We start from the raw sequence: 16,468 nt of genomic DNA, 5'->3' as shown, positions 1-16,468 counted from the left end.
TTGTGACAGAACGCTGCAAAACGGCGATGAAAACAGTTCAATTGAAGCTACTGTGGCGGCACGGTCGCACGGGGTAGCTGGCGAAAAGCGGAAGTAGGAAGCGCACTGGCATAACACAACCAGGATCGGATCGCCTGACAGAACACGGGACCGAGCATTGTGAAATCGTCGTGAGAATCGACCCGACACTGTTCGCGAGTGGAAGTGCTCTCAAGTGCTGTGCTAGCTGCTCGTCATCATCATTGTTGCCGTGGTCGTGGACGTCGTTGTCAACGTTGTCCTAAGCAGAGAGCAGGCCAGATCAAAAGTGAACGACGGGAAAAACAGCGAGGAACGCCACAGCGAGCTGTACGCGGGAATACAGACCTCTGTTCAGAAGAAGCTGCAGTACACCCAGTTCAGCAGTGCTCTGTGTGTGTGTGTGTGGGTGTTGTGTGTGCTCTTTTGTGGTTTTTCGGAAGCTGTGTTTGGTGGAAAATCGATCTCACTAGCTGCAGTGGTCATGTGCGGTTTCAAGGGCTAAGCTAGGCCAAGTGCAAAAAGTAGCTTTTCCTATGAAATTGTGCACAGCTTGACAAGGTTTCGAACTCGAGCGGTTATTTGACAAACGGTGCTGCACACGGTGCCGCGGACGGAAAATGTTGCTGCTAAAGAAAAACCTTCTCTACTGGCTGCTCCTGTCAGCCATATTGGTGAAAACGGGTGAGCCTTTTCTTCGGCGTGCATGAAAGGAGGAGCTTTTCCGGGGCTCTCGGCCGGTTTTTTCTTCTTTTTTTATTATTCTGGGGTGTGGATGTAAATATCAGGGGCCTCATAGGCCACATAGGCAGGTGTGAGGAAATATCATGTGGGCAAAGGTTTCATCTCATTTCCAGTACTCTGTGCAAACCGGGCCATGACCTTAACATGAACCCGTTGAAGTGAATCGGCGTGAAAAAAATGTGAAATTCCAGAACAGGCAATATTACATCGCTTTGTATGCTTCCTATGACAATCTCTTCTGTCCTCCTCTCACCGCTTTGTGCCCTGTCAAGGTGTTCCCGTTTTCTCGTACGCTTTTTCGCAGAAAAAGGAGTTAAATGGGAACAGCGTACGAGTGGGCGCTCTCCGTTATCGGTCACATTTTCCATTCGGAATGGCTTCGGGTTGACACGGGAAGGTCGTTGTGGGTTTTATTTATTTTGTTTTCTCAGCAGAAATAAGAGGAAGACGCGTGTGTGTGTGTTTGTATGTGCAAATTTGCCACGCTCGAGTGCGTGTGTAGTTGTATGGGTGAGCGAGTGTAACGACTCTCACGTGCGCTCTCACGTGCGGCACATCCTGACCGTTGGGGCGAACCTCGCTCATTCGTTTGCTCGCTCGCATCCATTTCGACTTCAACCTGGACCCGCACAGCTGATTTTGAAATGTTTACATCTTTATCGTGCTAGTCTCATCAGGTGGCAAAAGAACGGATGCGTTAAAGTTTGCAAAGCGAATGATTTGCAAAATGGATTGATTTAGGGAGGGGGCATTCAATTATGTTGTCTCATGCATCAATGACCGAATTCAAACAAAACTGGAACGAAAAATCCAATTCAATAATCCTGTTACAATTCAATGGAACTTAACATGCGCCCAAAATAACGTAAATAAAATAAACCAACCAATCTCCAAAGCAAGCCTTGTTGACGCTCCCATTTAATAAAATTCATACAATGCCTTGCACGCGGTCATGTTCGTATGCATTCCCCAGCCAGGCACGGCTCAGTTCACCTGGCGGCAATAAACGAGTTAGTGACCTTTCCGGTCAAACCAATCGACTGGGAGCGCGTGCGTTTGTTTTCGTGCACTTTGCTACACGATTGCCCTACAAAAATAGCCATCCCGCTTAGGGTGTCACAAAGGGAAAGTGAGTGGCGGAGGGTTGACTGCAGTTCCCCGTCGTCAGCAGCCACGAATCATCGCACCATGGGCACACGTAATCGGTGTGGATTTGTCATCATCGGTCCCTGTTCGCTTGTTTTGCTCTCCCGTTTTGGCGACACAGAGCGATGCAGAATCCGCGGTTAACTAACCTTAAGTAGTGTATTTCTGTGTCATAACCGCTCAACTAACTCAACTCGCCGTATGTGCAATTCCGACCGGTAGCAAACAAAGTGTCTCTCAGACACTCGTTCCAAAACAACGTTCAAACGAGCTACGGAACGGTGTGCTGCGGCGGAGATAGGGCTGCTGCTGTCTGTCTGACTGACTGTCTGCCCGGTTGCCTAACGGCTGTGTTACGGTTCGTCTTTCGTGCACGTCTAGCCATGATGTCTGCCAAATTGCCCCGAATGTGTTTGTATACGTGCAGCATACAGGGCTTTCGTCACAGTCTGGCAAACTGATATGCGCCGTACGCCCAACACCCGGGGGGCTGGTTATTTCGGGATTTGCGGTCGCGAAATCTTGCACCCTGCCCCGGTATTTCGTTGTTCGCTCTCACTCTCTCACTCTCTTGCTTCTCACCACTCCCTTTTGGTAACGCAACAGCAGCAGTAAGAGCAACAGCAGGCACATTAGCAGCTGGCGAATGCAATCGCGCTGTCCACCAGTGCAATGGCTCCAACAAGTCTCGTACGAGCAGACAGCGACGATCGTACGACGATGATCAGCCGGCACGACACAGCGAACGCTCGCGTGTTTGCTGGTGCGTAAAACCAACGGAAGTACTCACACGTCGCGCTGGGTCTTCCGTTTCGGTTGCACCAGACATCGTGTCTGGGCCATGAGGATATGTTGACACCACACCGTCACAATGTCTGTTGGGTGGCTTTTTTTAGCACTGGGCCCCCGGTATGCCAACAACGCATCATGTCGGCAAACACGCGATGGTGTGACATTTTTACGCATCAGGGTACCTGGTTTTCGCGACTGATAAGGGGAGTGATCTCGTGCGTGGGTTTTTTCCTATTTGATTGATGTGGTAAAGTTAATAATTTCACTGATGTTACGTGTTCAGATATTAGTTGGAGAATTGATTAGGTGGATGATATTAGATGTAATATAAAACAATTAAAATCCCAATTCGAAAGGTATTCTGGTGACACACCCAATCGATAGCCTTGCCGACTCCAAAAATAGAACATGATTAAGAGCCAATAGGAACGATCAGCTTGTAAATTTGCTATTTAGTTGCCAATTGAAAGGAATGTTATTATTTTAACCCCAGAACCGTACCTCAGAGGCACTTGCTTGACCTCGTCGCAGCACCGGTTTGAGCACGAGTTACCTCATCATTGCAGCCGGGTATTTAAAATAAGAACGGAACACTGAGCAGTGAGACTGCCGAACCAAAACAATGACAGAATGCCGTTGGATCGCAGCCAACACGTCGATCGAAAGGATCATCTCCCTCCTCTACTCCTCCAAAGTTCTCGTTAATTTGAATGATCTTGCAATTTGGGTGGGAAAAATATTTATATTGCTTTGTTGTTCTTGTATTTCCCTCCGCTTTCCACGCATCTCGGAAGTTTACTGCGTCCCGACGGCAGCCGTCACCGAAGCGGACGATGAGAACGACTCAGAATGGGACGAAGATGAGGAATCATCGGAGGCAGATGATGATGGGCGGGTGTACAAGAATCCGAGGAATTCGCCCTCAACCGAATGTCCACGGGACGAGGAACAGGCCACACTGCTGGTAAGATGCCTCAGAGGGGAGGCGTGCTGTGAGCTATTCCGTTTAATGCGTACCACGATTTCCTTTTCGCAGGGTCAAAAGTGCCTACGCAAGTGTTCGTCGGACGAGGACTGTAAGAGTAAGAAGAAGAAATGTCTATGCGATGGTGCGTGCGGTATGTCCTGCATTAAACCGGATCGGGAATGCCCGGACCTGTCGCAACCGAGTCTCGGGTCAGTGACACTGTCCGGGAAGCATTTTGGATCGCGAGCGACGTACACCTGCCCGCATGGCTATCACGTGGTTGGGCTGCAGAGTCGACTGTGCCAAGCGGATGGAAGTTGGGCGGGAAGTGAACCAGTATGCAAGCAGAACAGTGAGTAACAGGGAGAAGGCGAGTTAGATTGGGCTGTGTAAAACCTCTTTTTCTTTTATGCAGTCTATTGTTTGGAGCCACCGACCATCGAGCACGCAAGACACTCCGCTCTACCCGAACAAGCAACCTTTGATCTCGACTCAACGGTACAGTACCACTGTCACACGGGCTATGCTACGGCCGGATTTCCAAGAGCCAAATGTTTGGCCGTCGATGGACAAGCGAGCTGGTATGGACCAGACATTTCCTGCGAACGTAAGTCGGCCAAAGAGGAAAAAGGACATGCAGAGGCAAACATCAATAACGTTTCGTGTTTTGTTTGATGAACCAATTCCAGCACGTTCCTGTGGTCAGCCGCCTGATCCTGCTCATGGCTGGCATGCCGGAGAGAGCTACACGTTCGGTGGAAAGGTAACATACCATTGCGGTGAAGGGTACGAGCTGGTCGGAAGAGCCGAACGCTACTGCCAAGCCGATGGATCGTGGACACCGAAGGAACTGCCAACCTGTGTTCGTAAGTAGAGTTCTATCGCCTCGTAAAATCGATGTGATTGATGTTTTCTTTATTACTTTATGTTATTGGGGGGCTGGGCACCGACTAATAAGCTGTTTGATCTCCGCATGTACTAATATATCGTGCACTTTTTTTCTCTAACACAATCACACACAATCTTGAATGCTGCAACTACTAGCTCAACCTGCGGCTGACTAGATAAACTCCTCTCGCGGGCAAGCAATTGGAAGTAGTGGGTCCAAGTACATAAGGGCCTAGCATACTAGCACACTACCAGTCATTCGCATAGGCACTGAAGGATAAAAAGTACCTATCTCATAGTTTATGTTATTCAGAGTTTTCCGCATAGAAGAAATAGCATCGGAGAACAGCTCGGTCGAGCTTGCAGGGCCATAAAACGTAGGAGTAGATCTTTCCCATTCCTTTCATTGAATTGCCGTTCTTGGCGCGTTTCACTCGTTGATCAGATTCGCGCGCGACCCGTCGTGCAGTAGGTGTAGTACATTAACATGACCAGAAACAAACACAGTATCATAACTTACTCGAATGTGCGTAAGGCTAGGGAACAAGCACAGCAGAAGTAGGCGACGAGTAGCCGGGCAGCAGGCTTAAATAAGCGTAAAGAAGAGTTACGAAGCACCACGCTACAACATTTATCACTCTTAAAATTAGCCAACGTCAGCACGGGGATCGTGGTTGTGCTTCTCACGATCATTTCACATTCTCACCATTCTTCTTGCTTTGCGGCGTGTGGGTTAGGGGATTTGTCAAGCATAAAGAAAGGGAAGAAAATGGGATGGCAAAAGGAGTATGTGGCATATATAAATATTACAGCAAATATTTACGTAGCGATAACCGTAGTATAGAAGAGTGTCATTTTGAATTTACTAGAAACGCGTTTGAGTGTGCGAGTGTGTACGCGCGGCCAATAAAGTGACGAGCACGTTAGTGAAGACGAAAACAGTTTTAATGGGTCATCGCTAGGCAAATCAACACCTTGCCGACAAAAAAGGCATTGGAAAAGGGAAGCGAGTAGCCGGGCGGGTTGACTAGAAGGGGAAGAAAACCAGAAAGCATAACGGACTTGTATCAAACTGTCACATAAGTCTTGGCACGCGATTAACATTGTACTCAAGTGTGACGTTTAATTCTTGAATAAATTCATTGCCGCAATCTCTAATACTTGTTTCATTTCGTTTCATTTTGTTTAACCACATGATCGCAATTGCGACACGGGGGGAGGAATGAGCAAGAAATGAAAAGACAAGGATTTATTTCGTTTCTTATGCAGCTACTGGCTTGTTTTACATTATAATTAATTTTCTATGCTGCAGGTTTTGCTTTTTCTCCTAAATGGGAGTATATAATGATTAATTTTCTTTGTTTTGTACATTTTTCACCGGGCAATGAAACAGTAGAAGAAGGTGTTAAACAAAATGAAGCGAATGACATGAGTATTAGTGATTGGCGATGGTGGATTTATGTGTCTTAAATGTCAATATCACAATGCAAGGAAAGGATAAATGAATGGGCAGTTCATTAATTTGAGCAGAAATATAGGACTAATTGGACGATGTTTTGTGGCTGATCGGAGTCTGTTATTCATACTCCTCAAGTTCACCGTATGCAATCCAGTATGCAATAATAGTAGAATACGCACCTTCTTCTCCTATTTCATTCTCTGTTAATGTGTGGAAACTATCTACAAAGTTTTTTCTTTTAGTTTTTTTAAACATCTTGGGTATTCAAGAAAGAAATTAATATTCTGTTTGTAGTAATTGATGCTGATTTTTATTTAGTACGACCGAAATAATTCGGTAATGCTATGGAGTAACCAACTTACTCCTGCTAGTGAATTCATAATCATGCTTAAAAAACTATGAAAGACAAAGTAATACATTGAATCCTTTTCATTCCAGTGGTAACATCGGTACAATGTCCATCGCCTGAAAACCCGAGAAATGGTAAAGCGATCTACACCAGCACATCCTATAACTCGGTGGTCAGTTACGAGTGTCGCTATGGTTACACCCTGGTGGGTGAAAGCTCTCGCCGATGTGGTGCTGACAAGCGTTGGACCGGAACATTGCCTGCTTGCAAGGGTATGTAGCACCATCATCTGAGGTTCCTATCACACTGGCTACGATCACGAATTGTTCTTTTGCACTCCGTTAGAAATAAACTGTGGACATCCCGGCACGCTGTACAATGGATGGTTGGAGAACATCGAAAGTGGTACGGGACTTGGGGCAAGCATTATATTCCGCTGCCATCCAGAAATGCTGCTGGTCGGTAATACCTCGTCCGTATGTCAAATTGATGGTCGGTGGCGATACCCGCTGCCGCAGTGTTTGGCACCCTGTGTCGTTCCTTCCATCTCGCAAGGTCAGGTAATTCCGATCGAGTTTGACATCGATGTGAACTCGACGACAGTTGTGCCGACAAGTGGAAGTAGCTCCAAGGTAAAGCATGGTACCGTGCTGGAAGTGATTTGTGATGAGCATTACGAGTTTCCCTTCTCTTCACTATCGCCGCCCACCTGTAACAATGGAACGTGGAGCGTTATACCACGTTGTGCACCGGCACGCTGTAAGACCATGCCCAAGCCGCCTAAGTTCGGTATGGTGTTGGCACCGAAGACGGAACATGGTATGCGAGCACGGTTCAAGTGTAAGGACGGCTACAATCTAACAGCTCCGGGTGGGAAACCGATACCAGATCCGAATAACTACGTGTTGATCTGTTCATTTGGTAACTGGACTGGTGAAATGCCACAGTGCACGGAAGTGTATTGTCAGTTCCCGGGATACATCCCCAATGGAAAGGTGTTGCTGGTGGGAAACATGGGCTTGTACGACTATCGGCCGTACGTGCGGAAGGTGATTAACAACAAGCAAATTATGTACGAGTGTGACAAGGGCTATGTGATTGAAACAGGTCCACCTGGAGCGACCTGTATAGGCGGGAAGTGGAGTCCGACGGAGTTACCGATCTGTACGCCCGGTCAGCATCCTCGGTTGCGCTGGAATCGTCGTCGTCGTTCGCTGGACCTGCGTATGCGATTCCACCGGTCAAACCTGCTAAAGCAGCACTATCGTTATTTGCAACGTAAGCTGGAGGAGCATGACGCTTATCATCAGCACGAGTTGGTTAAACGTGCCGCTGCCATACCGTATCGTGGTCAGATGACACCCAATCGTCATTACACGTTCGAAGACTTCCAGCGTTTTCGTGCAAAGCGTAGCATCGATGCGAGTCGAAATGCACTGCTAAGAAGCGCCTTCCGCACCGCTATGGTGCGTGAGCGTCGGGAGCTTTCGGATGTGGAGAAAGCCTACAGCAAGTACTACGAGCGCATTAAGGCAAAGTATCGGAACTATGTGCAGAATCTGCTTGGCTTCAACAAGGCTCGTACCATGCCCACACACGACGATATACACGTGCAGGACGGTCGATGGCATTCCTACCCTGAGTCAGACCCAGTAAGTCGTAACCGAGGCGTGCAGAATGGGCGTGAATTAGAAGCAGGGCAGCTGATGGGAACACCGGCACCCTCACCAGTAGCTACTCGTCGACCCCGACCACACAAAGTCAAGCAAGGTGGTAAGGCTCGAAAGCCGAAGCTTCCACCACCGATCACAATACCGGACATAAACGAACAATCACGCTATCGGTTGGATTTTGTCGAAAGTGCCGAAACTAATCGAACACCGGACCATCTGAATGAGAACGATATTTACAGCAATTATTTCCCACCGCCACTGACGGGGCGTTATCACACGAGCTGGCAGTTTGCGTCGGAAGTGACGCCCAGTCATCGGAACGAGGGCAACCAGTACCGTACAACACAATACCGTGGCCGGAATCGAACGGAACCAACGGTGGAGGAAAGTCCGCTCGCACTGATGGAGAAGCTACAGTCGCAGATCATTAGAAGGAAGCGAGACACGCGCGATGCTGGCAGCTCGATGGAGGAAACGAAGCGCACACAGAAAGCGAACCGCAAGGCAGCGAACCAGACTGACGTAGATAGCATGGACCCGGCGCGGAAGGTGAAATTCAAGGGACCTTGTGAACCTCTGGCCAGTGAACCGTACGCACAGCTGGAAATCGTTCGCCCAGGCAAGGACCCGAACGAAACGTTCGGTCCGGGGACGATTGTGCGCGTTACCTGTACGAAGGGGTATGTCTCGAACATTATAAATCCGAATGCGACGGCGAAATGTGTCAGGGGACGATGGAAGCCTACAAAACCAACGTGCAGTATGAGTAAGTTTAGTTGAAAGGAGTTTAAGGTGATGATGGAGACATTACACAATATTTGCTTTTCTGCTAGAACCCTGTTTCGTGCCATCAACCGAGCATGGCAAGTACTATGAAGCATCAGTCGATCTGACGACCATTGATGCAGTGCGACCAACTACAGCCTCTCTAACCCCGATGGAGATGGTCGAAAATGGGAAGATGATCAATTTTCAGTGTGATCATGGCTACAACACGCAGGTGAGTAGGTGTTTATTTTCACAGTACAAACGATCCATTTCAAATGTGATATCTATGAAAAATAGGGTCCCTCCAATCTACGCTGTTGGAACGGTGAGTGGGCTGTCAGTTCACTGCCGGAATGTTTACCTGCTCCTTGTGTTCTGCCGCCAATTATGCACGCAATCTATCAGGTAAGAGCAGTATCTCTGGAAATAACAAGAAGTGACATTTATCTAGACCTAATCAATTTGAATTCTCATCTGCCAGGGTGGATATCGTGCTGGTCTAACCATTGCGCATGGCAGCTCAGTGATGATTCAGTGTGAAAGTGGCATGGGCAGTGCATCATCAGTACAGATGGGTAAGATAATTTTTCCTGTGGATCTGTGTATACCACTTTTCTCATCTACCATTGCTCACCATCTGCTTCCAGATTGTGCTCTCGGTTCGCTTACGCCCGAGACGATCAACTGTGGGTACATTTCGTCCCGCAAATCGCGCGATGATGACAGCAGCTCGATCATCGTACTCGATGGCAACAATGTGACCTCCTCCGAGGATGAAAACGATGGCAGAGAGTGCGGTCCACCAGGGAAGATCCATGGCTCGTTGGTGTACAAAAACGGTGAACAGATGGATGAAAACAGTGAGGAAGGTTTCCCGTCCGGTACGGAGATAACGTTCGACTGTATCGCTTCCATAACGGGCGAACAAACAACATGGAAAATTATATGTGAAGATGGGCAATGGATCGGTCGCTCGATGAATTGCGGTTAGTACAACATCAATATCAAGTATTATATTTCGTTTGAACAACTTGGAACTGAGCGTTATGTTATGCGTTTATAGATGACGATGATCCACTGTTTCATCGAATGCCGTCAGCGAACGGATCGTGCATGTTCCGCAACAATGAGCCGCACGTCGTTAGCTTCTACAACGATCTGGAAATTCGGGAGGACATTGTGGAGTTTCCGCCGGGGACGACGATCATATCGAGGTAAGTGACGAATAGGGGTTTTAATCGTATTCAGCTCCCACTGTGATGCTGATGGGACCGGGGAGTACATTTGTTTTGTGGTACCATTTGTTGGTATCCAGCACAACTAGTCAAGAAAGGAGAGTAAGATGAAGTTGAAGAAAGGAATAAAGAGAATGCATAGATAGACATACTTGTTTCTCCAGTTTGTACCACGACCGAGAGGAATTCGCACTGATACAAACATTCGGGTGGAGGTGCCAGTATCCATTCTTTGGCTCCTTTTAGCTGCGACTGCCACGAAGGAAGTCGCACATTGTCCACCTGTGAATGTTTTGGGCATAGGTCGATCTAAAGCGATATTGAAATGACCATCCATCACTTACGTGCATGTGTGCCCCAAGACCAGGCCCACCCATAAACACCCAATCGATGGCACTGTTCTCCGAGTCAGCTGGCAGAAAGTAGGGACGCTGGTAATGCTTGCGCAGCACATTCACGATCGCTGGATCACAATTGCTCCATCCAAAGTACCACGGCACAGTTCCCGGGTCATATCGGACGCGTGATTCGGGCAATGAAAACGCTTCTCGTATGTCGCGAAATCCGGTCTGGTATGGGAAGAACTGACAGCGTTCCGCTCTCGGCCCACTGCCATGCGTTTCATAGACACGTTTGAAGAACCAAAAGTCGAAACTCTCCACTGCGGTCCAGTTAACGGTTGCATCGGTCACAATCACTGGTCCACCGCGGTATGCGTAGTCACGGGCGAACTCCGCCGGACTGACGTTCGACAGCCGTGGAACAGTTCCGCGAACCGCTCGACAGAAGTCACAGCTCTCCGGGGGTCGAAAAGCTTTCTGCAGCTGTGCCGGCATGGTAAGAATGCACTATGAAATGATTGAACGAGAAAAAAAACGCAACGAAACGACATTAGAATCTGCTGCAAAGGAGGGAAGGTGCTTTTTTTGGCGAGTGATCTCGATGCACTTCAAACAGAAGAGAATGAACAATAAAACAAAAAATCCTTGAAATGTCGAAAATATGTAAACGTTCGCAGGAAGCGTTCATTACGCGAAATTAATTCCATTTCTCATTTACATCTTCATTTGCAAACAACGTTGCCAGCTGCAGTGGCCACCGTCGTCCGCCCAGGAGAAGTAGCGCAAGCACCAACAGCACTACCGTCGGTACCATTTTCCATGGGTTGGTCAAACGTTGGCGTATGCAGTGGGCGCTGCCGGGAGGAAGCAGGGCGAGATAGGTTGCGGCGGATGTGGGGAACCGCTTCGTTAGAAACTCGCCCAACTCGATGCCACTCGAGTCGGAATTAATTAAAAAATTCTTCATCTTTTCATGCACTTCATCCATGGTTGGAACCGGTGTGGAAAGGTGAAACCGCGCCACAACACAAAAAAATTTGACTATTTTAGTTGCTGTAACGAATTTGGGAGCTAGTGTATTCGATGCTACGTATGTGTGTAGGCTGCGTATGTGTGTCTATGTTCACTTTCCTTCGCTGTGGGAAAATCGTATTAATTCCACACTGAGAAATCACTTCACTTTTTGCTCATTGTTGTACGGCACAAGTCCTTCACGTGGCTCCGCTCCGAACCACTTCAATCGAACCAATTGCGCTCCACCACCACGAGTGATTTTCGATGCAAATTTTCCAACAAATTTCCTTTCACTTTGTTTGTTGCCTGCTGGTGTTTCACTTTACATTTTCGCTGGTACTCAGCCATACAACCAAGCTGGTTGGATTGGATTAATTTTTCGAGCTCTAATTGAGAATGCACTTGTTTGGAAAAGTAAGCTGGGGAGGTGGTAGATAAAATTGTTGTACAGTTTCCATCCGTTTCGGACGGACCGTGCCTTACGGCATGGTTTGCACTACACGTGAAATCCTTGTTGAATGAATAATTTTACGCTGTTCGAAATGTGCGAGAACCACTTGTTGAGAAGAAAAAACAAATCTGGAAAGCTGCTGCGGGACAGAACATCTGGTTCCACAGCCTGTGGCGTGTGAATTGATACTGAAAAAGGGAAATGCACTGATGCTGAGGTGTTTGCCAGTGCGTGCTTTGTACTGCAGCAGAAAAGATGGGGTAAGGCAATTGAGTTTGGGAAAACGGAAAGGGTGTTGGAGGACTATGGGAGTTTTGGGACAGATACTGGCCACATTACTTAAACGAAACGAAAAGTAACGAAGAGAAGAACAATCGTAAAACTTCGTTATGAAAAAAGGAAAGTAAATGAGCTTTGCCACTTCATCAGGACAGTTAGGGTGTACAATTAAATTAACTTTGTGCACGATATGGTACATTTAATGTTCAACTGCTCATTTAGCTCAGTTCGTTTGCGATCTAGCGCGACAAGATGAAAAGCACCATACATACAGCAAAGTTTCGGGAGAAAATATTATTTATTGAAAATAAAAATGACATTCATTTGATGTTGCCCACCTGTGGGTCTGTGTTCGTTAGTAAAATCACCTTGGGAAAAGTTTTGTCCCGAACATTTGTCGTTTTGTTGTTGCTAGGATCTTTTTTTTGCAGAAGCACGTGTATGATTTTTTTCTTCTTTTTCTCTATATTAAGTCCAATTTTAAAACACTCCTCTTGACCACCCAGCAAAAGAGACCACGTTCCGCTGTGCGGATGGAATATGCGAACACACACAGCATCAAACGTTTGCAGCTGGCGCTCCTTATCAGTGACTCAGCAGACGCAATTCACGCAATTGTGATCATTCGTGACGGGCCTGTCTCCGGGCTGCTCCATCCATCTCCATGGTGATAGCGTTTCCCTTACAGTGGGAGTAGGGATGTGTATTTTGTGTTCACCTCCCATCCCATTGCCATTATCGAATAAAGTGATTTTTCCCCATTACGTCGTCTGCTTCCACGCAGTTCCATTTGCCAAGTGGTGTTTTTAGATGAAGCTTTTCACACTGAGCCCACTTCCGATGGGTCTTAGGTCAGACTGAGTCCGTGTTCGTTGTAATGATGTGACTATTTGCTTCTTTCCTTCAACACTTGAATTCTAGGAAACGGACTTAGTGGAAAGATGTGAAATTTGTTCGAAATGAAGTAACTTAACATTGCTGTGGGAGCTTTCGGCAGCAGTTCATCCAGAGCTGTGGTGCGTTATAAAATTGTATTAAATTTTATTTTCGTCTCACAGCTTTTTTTTTGCTTTGAAATTAAATTTTGGGAAACGAATCTCAGGCTCGTGTCCGGGACTGGGTGGAGATTTTGTTTACGAGTTCCTGTTTGCATTTTGCCTGCCGTCCTTCAAATGAGAGCGCTTCGTTTCTTCTCCCCTTTTTTGTGCTAAATTTTAGCTACATCTTTTATTAAGGCCTGGCGTTCTGTAACCGGTGGCAGTGATGGGCGTCAAACGGTTCGTTAACTTTTGCGCCAGAGATTGAATAAACATCACACTTCGATTGCTAATCGACATAAAAATGGCGTTTGACTGACGTTAAAGGAAGAGAAAGTGTGTGTGTGTGTGTGTGAGAGAGAGAGAGAGAGAGAGAGAGAGAGAGAAATACACACACACACACTGGCATCGACCGATTGAAATCCCGGGTCAAAGTTTATCTGATTAAGAAGCCAACGGGCGTGACGGCTTGCTGTCGGTTGAATTTGAAGCTTTCGATGGTTACGGATTCGAGGGATGAATGAGTTGGTAACCAGCGCAATGGAGAGGCATACGTTTTTGTTTGAATGAAAGGACGGAAAATGACTGCACCGATCGAACGCCTACACGCACCGTTGTCCGTTGATGAAGCGGGAAATGAATGCGATTTAATTTGCCCTTTTTCTATGGTAAGAGCGTAAGGCGGGTTCGCTACTGTACGTTTGCCTTGTGGCAACGTGAAAGGTATCATATTGCATGATTGAATTCAAAATGAATGATTGTGTTTGCCTTTTTTCTGCTGGTTTCGAATTATTTGGTTCATTTTTGTTATACAGCGTTGTGTAAAGTAGCGATTTGTCGATTTTCCAATTAAAACCATTTCCTCGAAAGAGGTACACTGTGCGGAGGGGGGGGGGGCATAAAAGCGTTGCCAGTGGAAATTTGAAAACGGACATTTGTTACTGGATGCCAGTGCCTGCTAAATTGAGCTGTTGGTCTGATGGTTGATGGGTGGATCGAGTTTTTGTTTAGTGTGTAGGCGGTGGGTAATAATAGATTCGTTTGAAATAGGCCTTGTTTTTGAAATCGAATTAGATTTCTAGGAATATTTTTAAAACCATGTTGTCGTATTTACAAGTAAGTAAGAACTGGTGCTGTATATCTATATTTCCTATAACCTCAGTGCTTGTTTGTTGGATTTACAATTACTCTCTTTACTTGTGTACACACTAAAATAGGTTTTTTTAATAAAATTAAAAAATCTCATTTGGGAACAGAAATAGATTCCTTTATTAAGAAGAACCTGTTCAAAATGTACTTGCTCAATCTTTCGAAATAGATGTGTCGATATTGGAAAGTACGCCATGATCGGTACCAGTGTGCGAACGTGCGTTCGTTCAGAGTGGAGCGGACAGAAACCATCCTGTTTCGGGTTGAACCAGGAGAATGATTACGCAAGTAAGAAAGGCATTCAGATGCTTTTTAGTGATAAGTCGTTGAATGAATCTTACCAAAATACCACACTCTCACTTTGTAGTGGAAAAACCACCGACCATATTGATACGCCACCAGAACGGCCCGATAGCGCAGAGTAATGATGGTAAGCTGATCGTGTATCCGGGTACCACCGTACATCTCGAGTGTCTGTGGATGCGTCGCTTTGGAAATCCACGATGGAATGTTAGTCACGATTATCGGTAGGTTGTTCAATGTCTGTTGGTTTGAGAAGTCAGTACTGTAGTAGCTGATTCAATGAATTTTCTGTGCAGCAAATATCCCGAAGGCTGGAGCTCGGATGAAGGGCGCGATCCACAGCTAGAGTTTCGCATTAGCATTATGCACGCGGTCAAGGATGATTCTGGAAGTTTCACCTGTGTCACACCAGCTCGACACACGCACACGGTTGAAGTGGTTGTAAAGGTAGGTTACATGTTGCTACAAGATAAGCTACTAGCCTTTCTATTCTGTATTCTCTTGCTGCGGGCTTGTTCCACCCTTAGGCGGTTCATTGTAACGAAATTCAGGTAAGACGGGGACTGTCTGCCAGCACAGGAGAGACGATGATGGGCACACGAGTACTATTCTCCTGTACCAACGGTAATGCGTTGATTGGAACGCCTGAGATCTCCTGCCTGCCAAGTGGTAACTGGAGTGCACCGTTGCCCGTTTGCGAAAGTGTGGAGTGCGGTGAGGTCCCGATACAACCGAGTAGTAATGGATCCGCACCGCGAGTTGCCATCTTGTCGCGAGAGGTGGGAGGTCGTGCGGCGTTTTCTTGCCCACCGGGCTATGGTTTGAGGGGACCCAGTGAAGCCATCTGCTTGCCCACGGGTGAATGGGGTGGTCCATTCCCATCGTGTGTGGGTAAGTGTTGTGCAAGAAACGACTCTGATCATGTATCAGGTTGTTAACTATCTATTTTTTTCGGTACAGAGGTTCAGTGTTTCCACCCAGGGGCACCTCAAAATGGTTACGCTCAGGGGACGCCGCCGTATAGGGCAGGAGATGTGGTCCAGTTCAACTGCAACCCGGAGTACATGATGCAGGGACAACCGATCATCGCTTGCCAGGACAATGGGCGCTGGTCGGGAGGTCTACCAAAGTGTAAGTTTTTTACTGTCATTCTCATGCGTTCTTAGACTTTTTAACAATAAACATTCAAACATGAAGCTACCAGCAAATCAGATGGTATAGCTTAATAGTTTTATAAGATAAATTTCAATTCCGTCCCCGTAATGTTCTGGTCTACAGGTGTACAGGCTTGTTCCTACCCCGGTACCGCCATCAGTGGTCGGATGTCATCGGTGAAGTTTTACTACTCAATCGGGGAAAGCATCACATTCACGTGTGACGCCGGGCTGGAGTTGCGCGGCGCCAAGATGCTCAAGTGTCTGAAAAATGGCAAATGGTCGAATGCCATTCCAACCTGCGTTAATCCTGACGCAGTAAACGTGCGCACCGACGCGAAAGGGGTGTTTAAGCGGGACAACTAAACGGTTCACTTAACGGAGCCGTTCGCCCAAGGAACGTAGAAACGACCCACCTACAGTGCAGGAGGTCCTGTCACTGGATTGATAGACAGCTACAAACTCGGTTTCGACAGATAGAGAGAGAGAGAGAGAGCGAGAGAGAGAGAGAGAGCGAGAGAGAGAGAGAGAGAGAGAGAGAGAGAGAGAGAGAGTATAATAGCAATTTATTAGCAATCAGCGGGCAGTTCAAGGAATTGCTTCATCTCATAACCTTAACATAGGCAACCCATTGAGAGGAGTCACAAAAAAATTAAGCCTCATAAAGGCGACGATCGTATCAAAAGAGAAGGGGAGTGGGG

At 47.0% G+C, this 16,468-nt stretch overlaps 2 protein-coding genes across 2 annotated transcripts; one reads left to right on the top strand and one right to left on the bottom strand.

The window, feature by feature from the left end:
- The first annotated feature begins 8 nt into the window (after nt 1-8).
- LOC120959193 (sushi, von Willebrand factor type A, EGF and pentraxin domain-containing protein 1) lies at nt 9-16,312 on the top strand. The gene is made up of 18 exons (XM_040382418.2): nt 9-702; nt 3,495-3,664; nt 3,737-4,019; nt 4,083-4,274; nt 4,357-4,533; nt 6,453-6,635; nt 6,709-8,802; nt 8,870-9,036; nt 9,102-9,209; nt 9,286-9,379; nt 9,452-9,790; nt 9,868-10,018; nt 14,480-14,598; nt 14,678-14,837; nt 14,910-15,060; nt 15,141-15,504; nt 15,574-15,744; nt 15,892-16,312. Exons 1-18 carry the CDS (start codon nt 639-641, stop codon nt 16,131-16,133), a joined length of 5,229 nt encoding a protein of 1,742 aa, XP_040238352.2. The 5' UTR covers nt 9-638; the 3' UTR covers nt 16,134-16,312.
- Nucleotides 10,026-14,457, bottom strand: LOC120959199 (uncharacterized). Its single transcript, XM_040382438.2, has 4 exons — nt 11,099-14,457; nt 10,384-10,887; nt 10,192-10,321; nt 10,026-10,124 (listed from the first exon to the last, which is right to left on the bottom strand). The coding sequence occupies exons 1-4, from the start codon at nt 11,366-11,368 to the stop codon at nt 10,039-10,041; spliced, it is 990 nt and encodes a 329-aa protein (XP_040238372.2). The 5' UTR covers nt 11,369-14,457; the 3' UTR covers nt 10,026-10,038.
- Nucleotides 16,313-16,468: the final 156 nt, after the last annotated feature.

This window comes from Anopheles coluzzii, chromosome 3 (genome assembly GCF_943734685.1).
Source record: "Anopheles coluzzii chromosome 3, AcolN3, whole genome shotgun sequence".
NCBI classification, from domain to species: Eukaryota; Metazoa; Arthropoda; class Insecta; order Diptera; family Culicidae; genus Anopheles; species Anopheles coluzzii.
The sequence above is the reverse complement of the archived record's forward strand: the minus strand, read 5'-3'. Positions and strand labels throughout refer to the sequence as shown.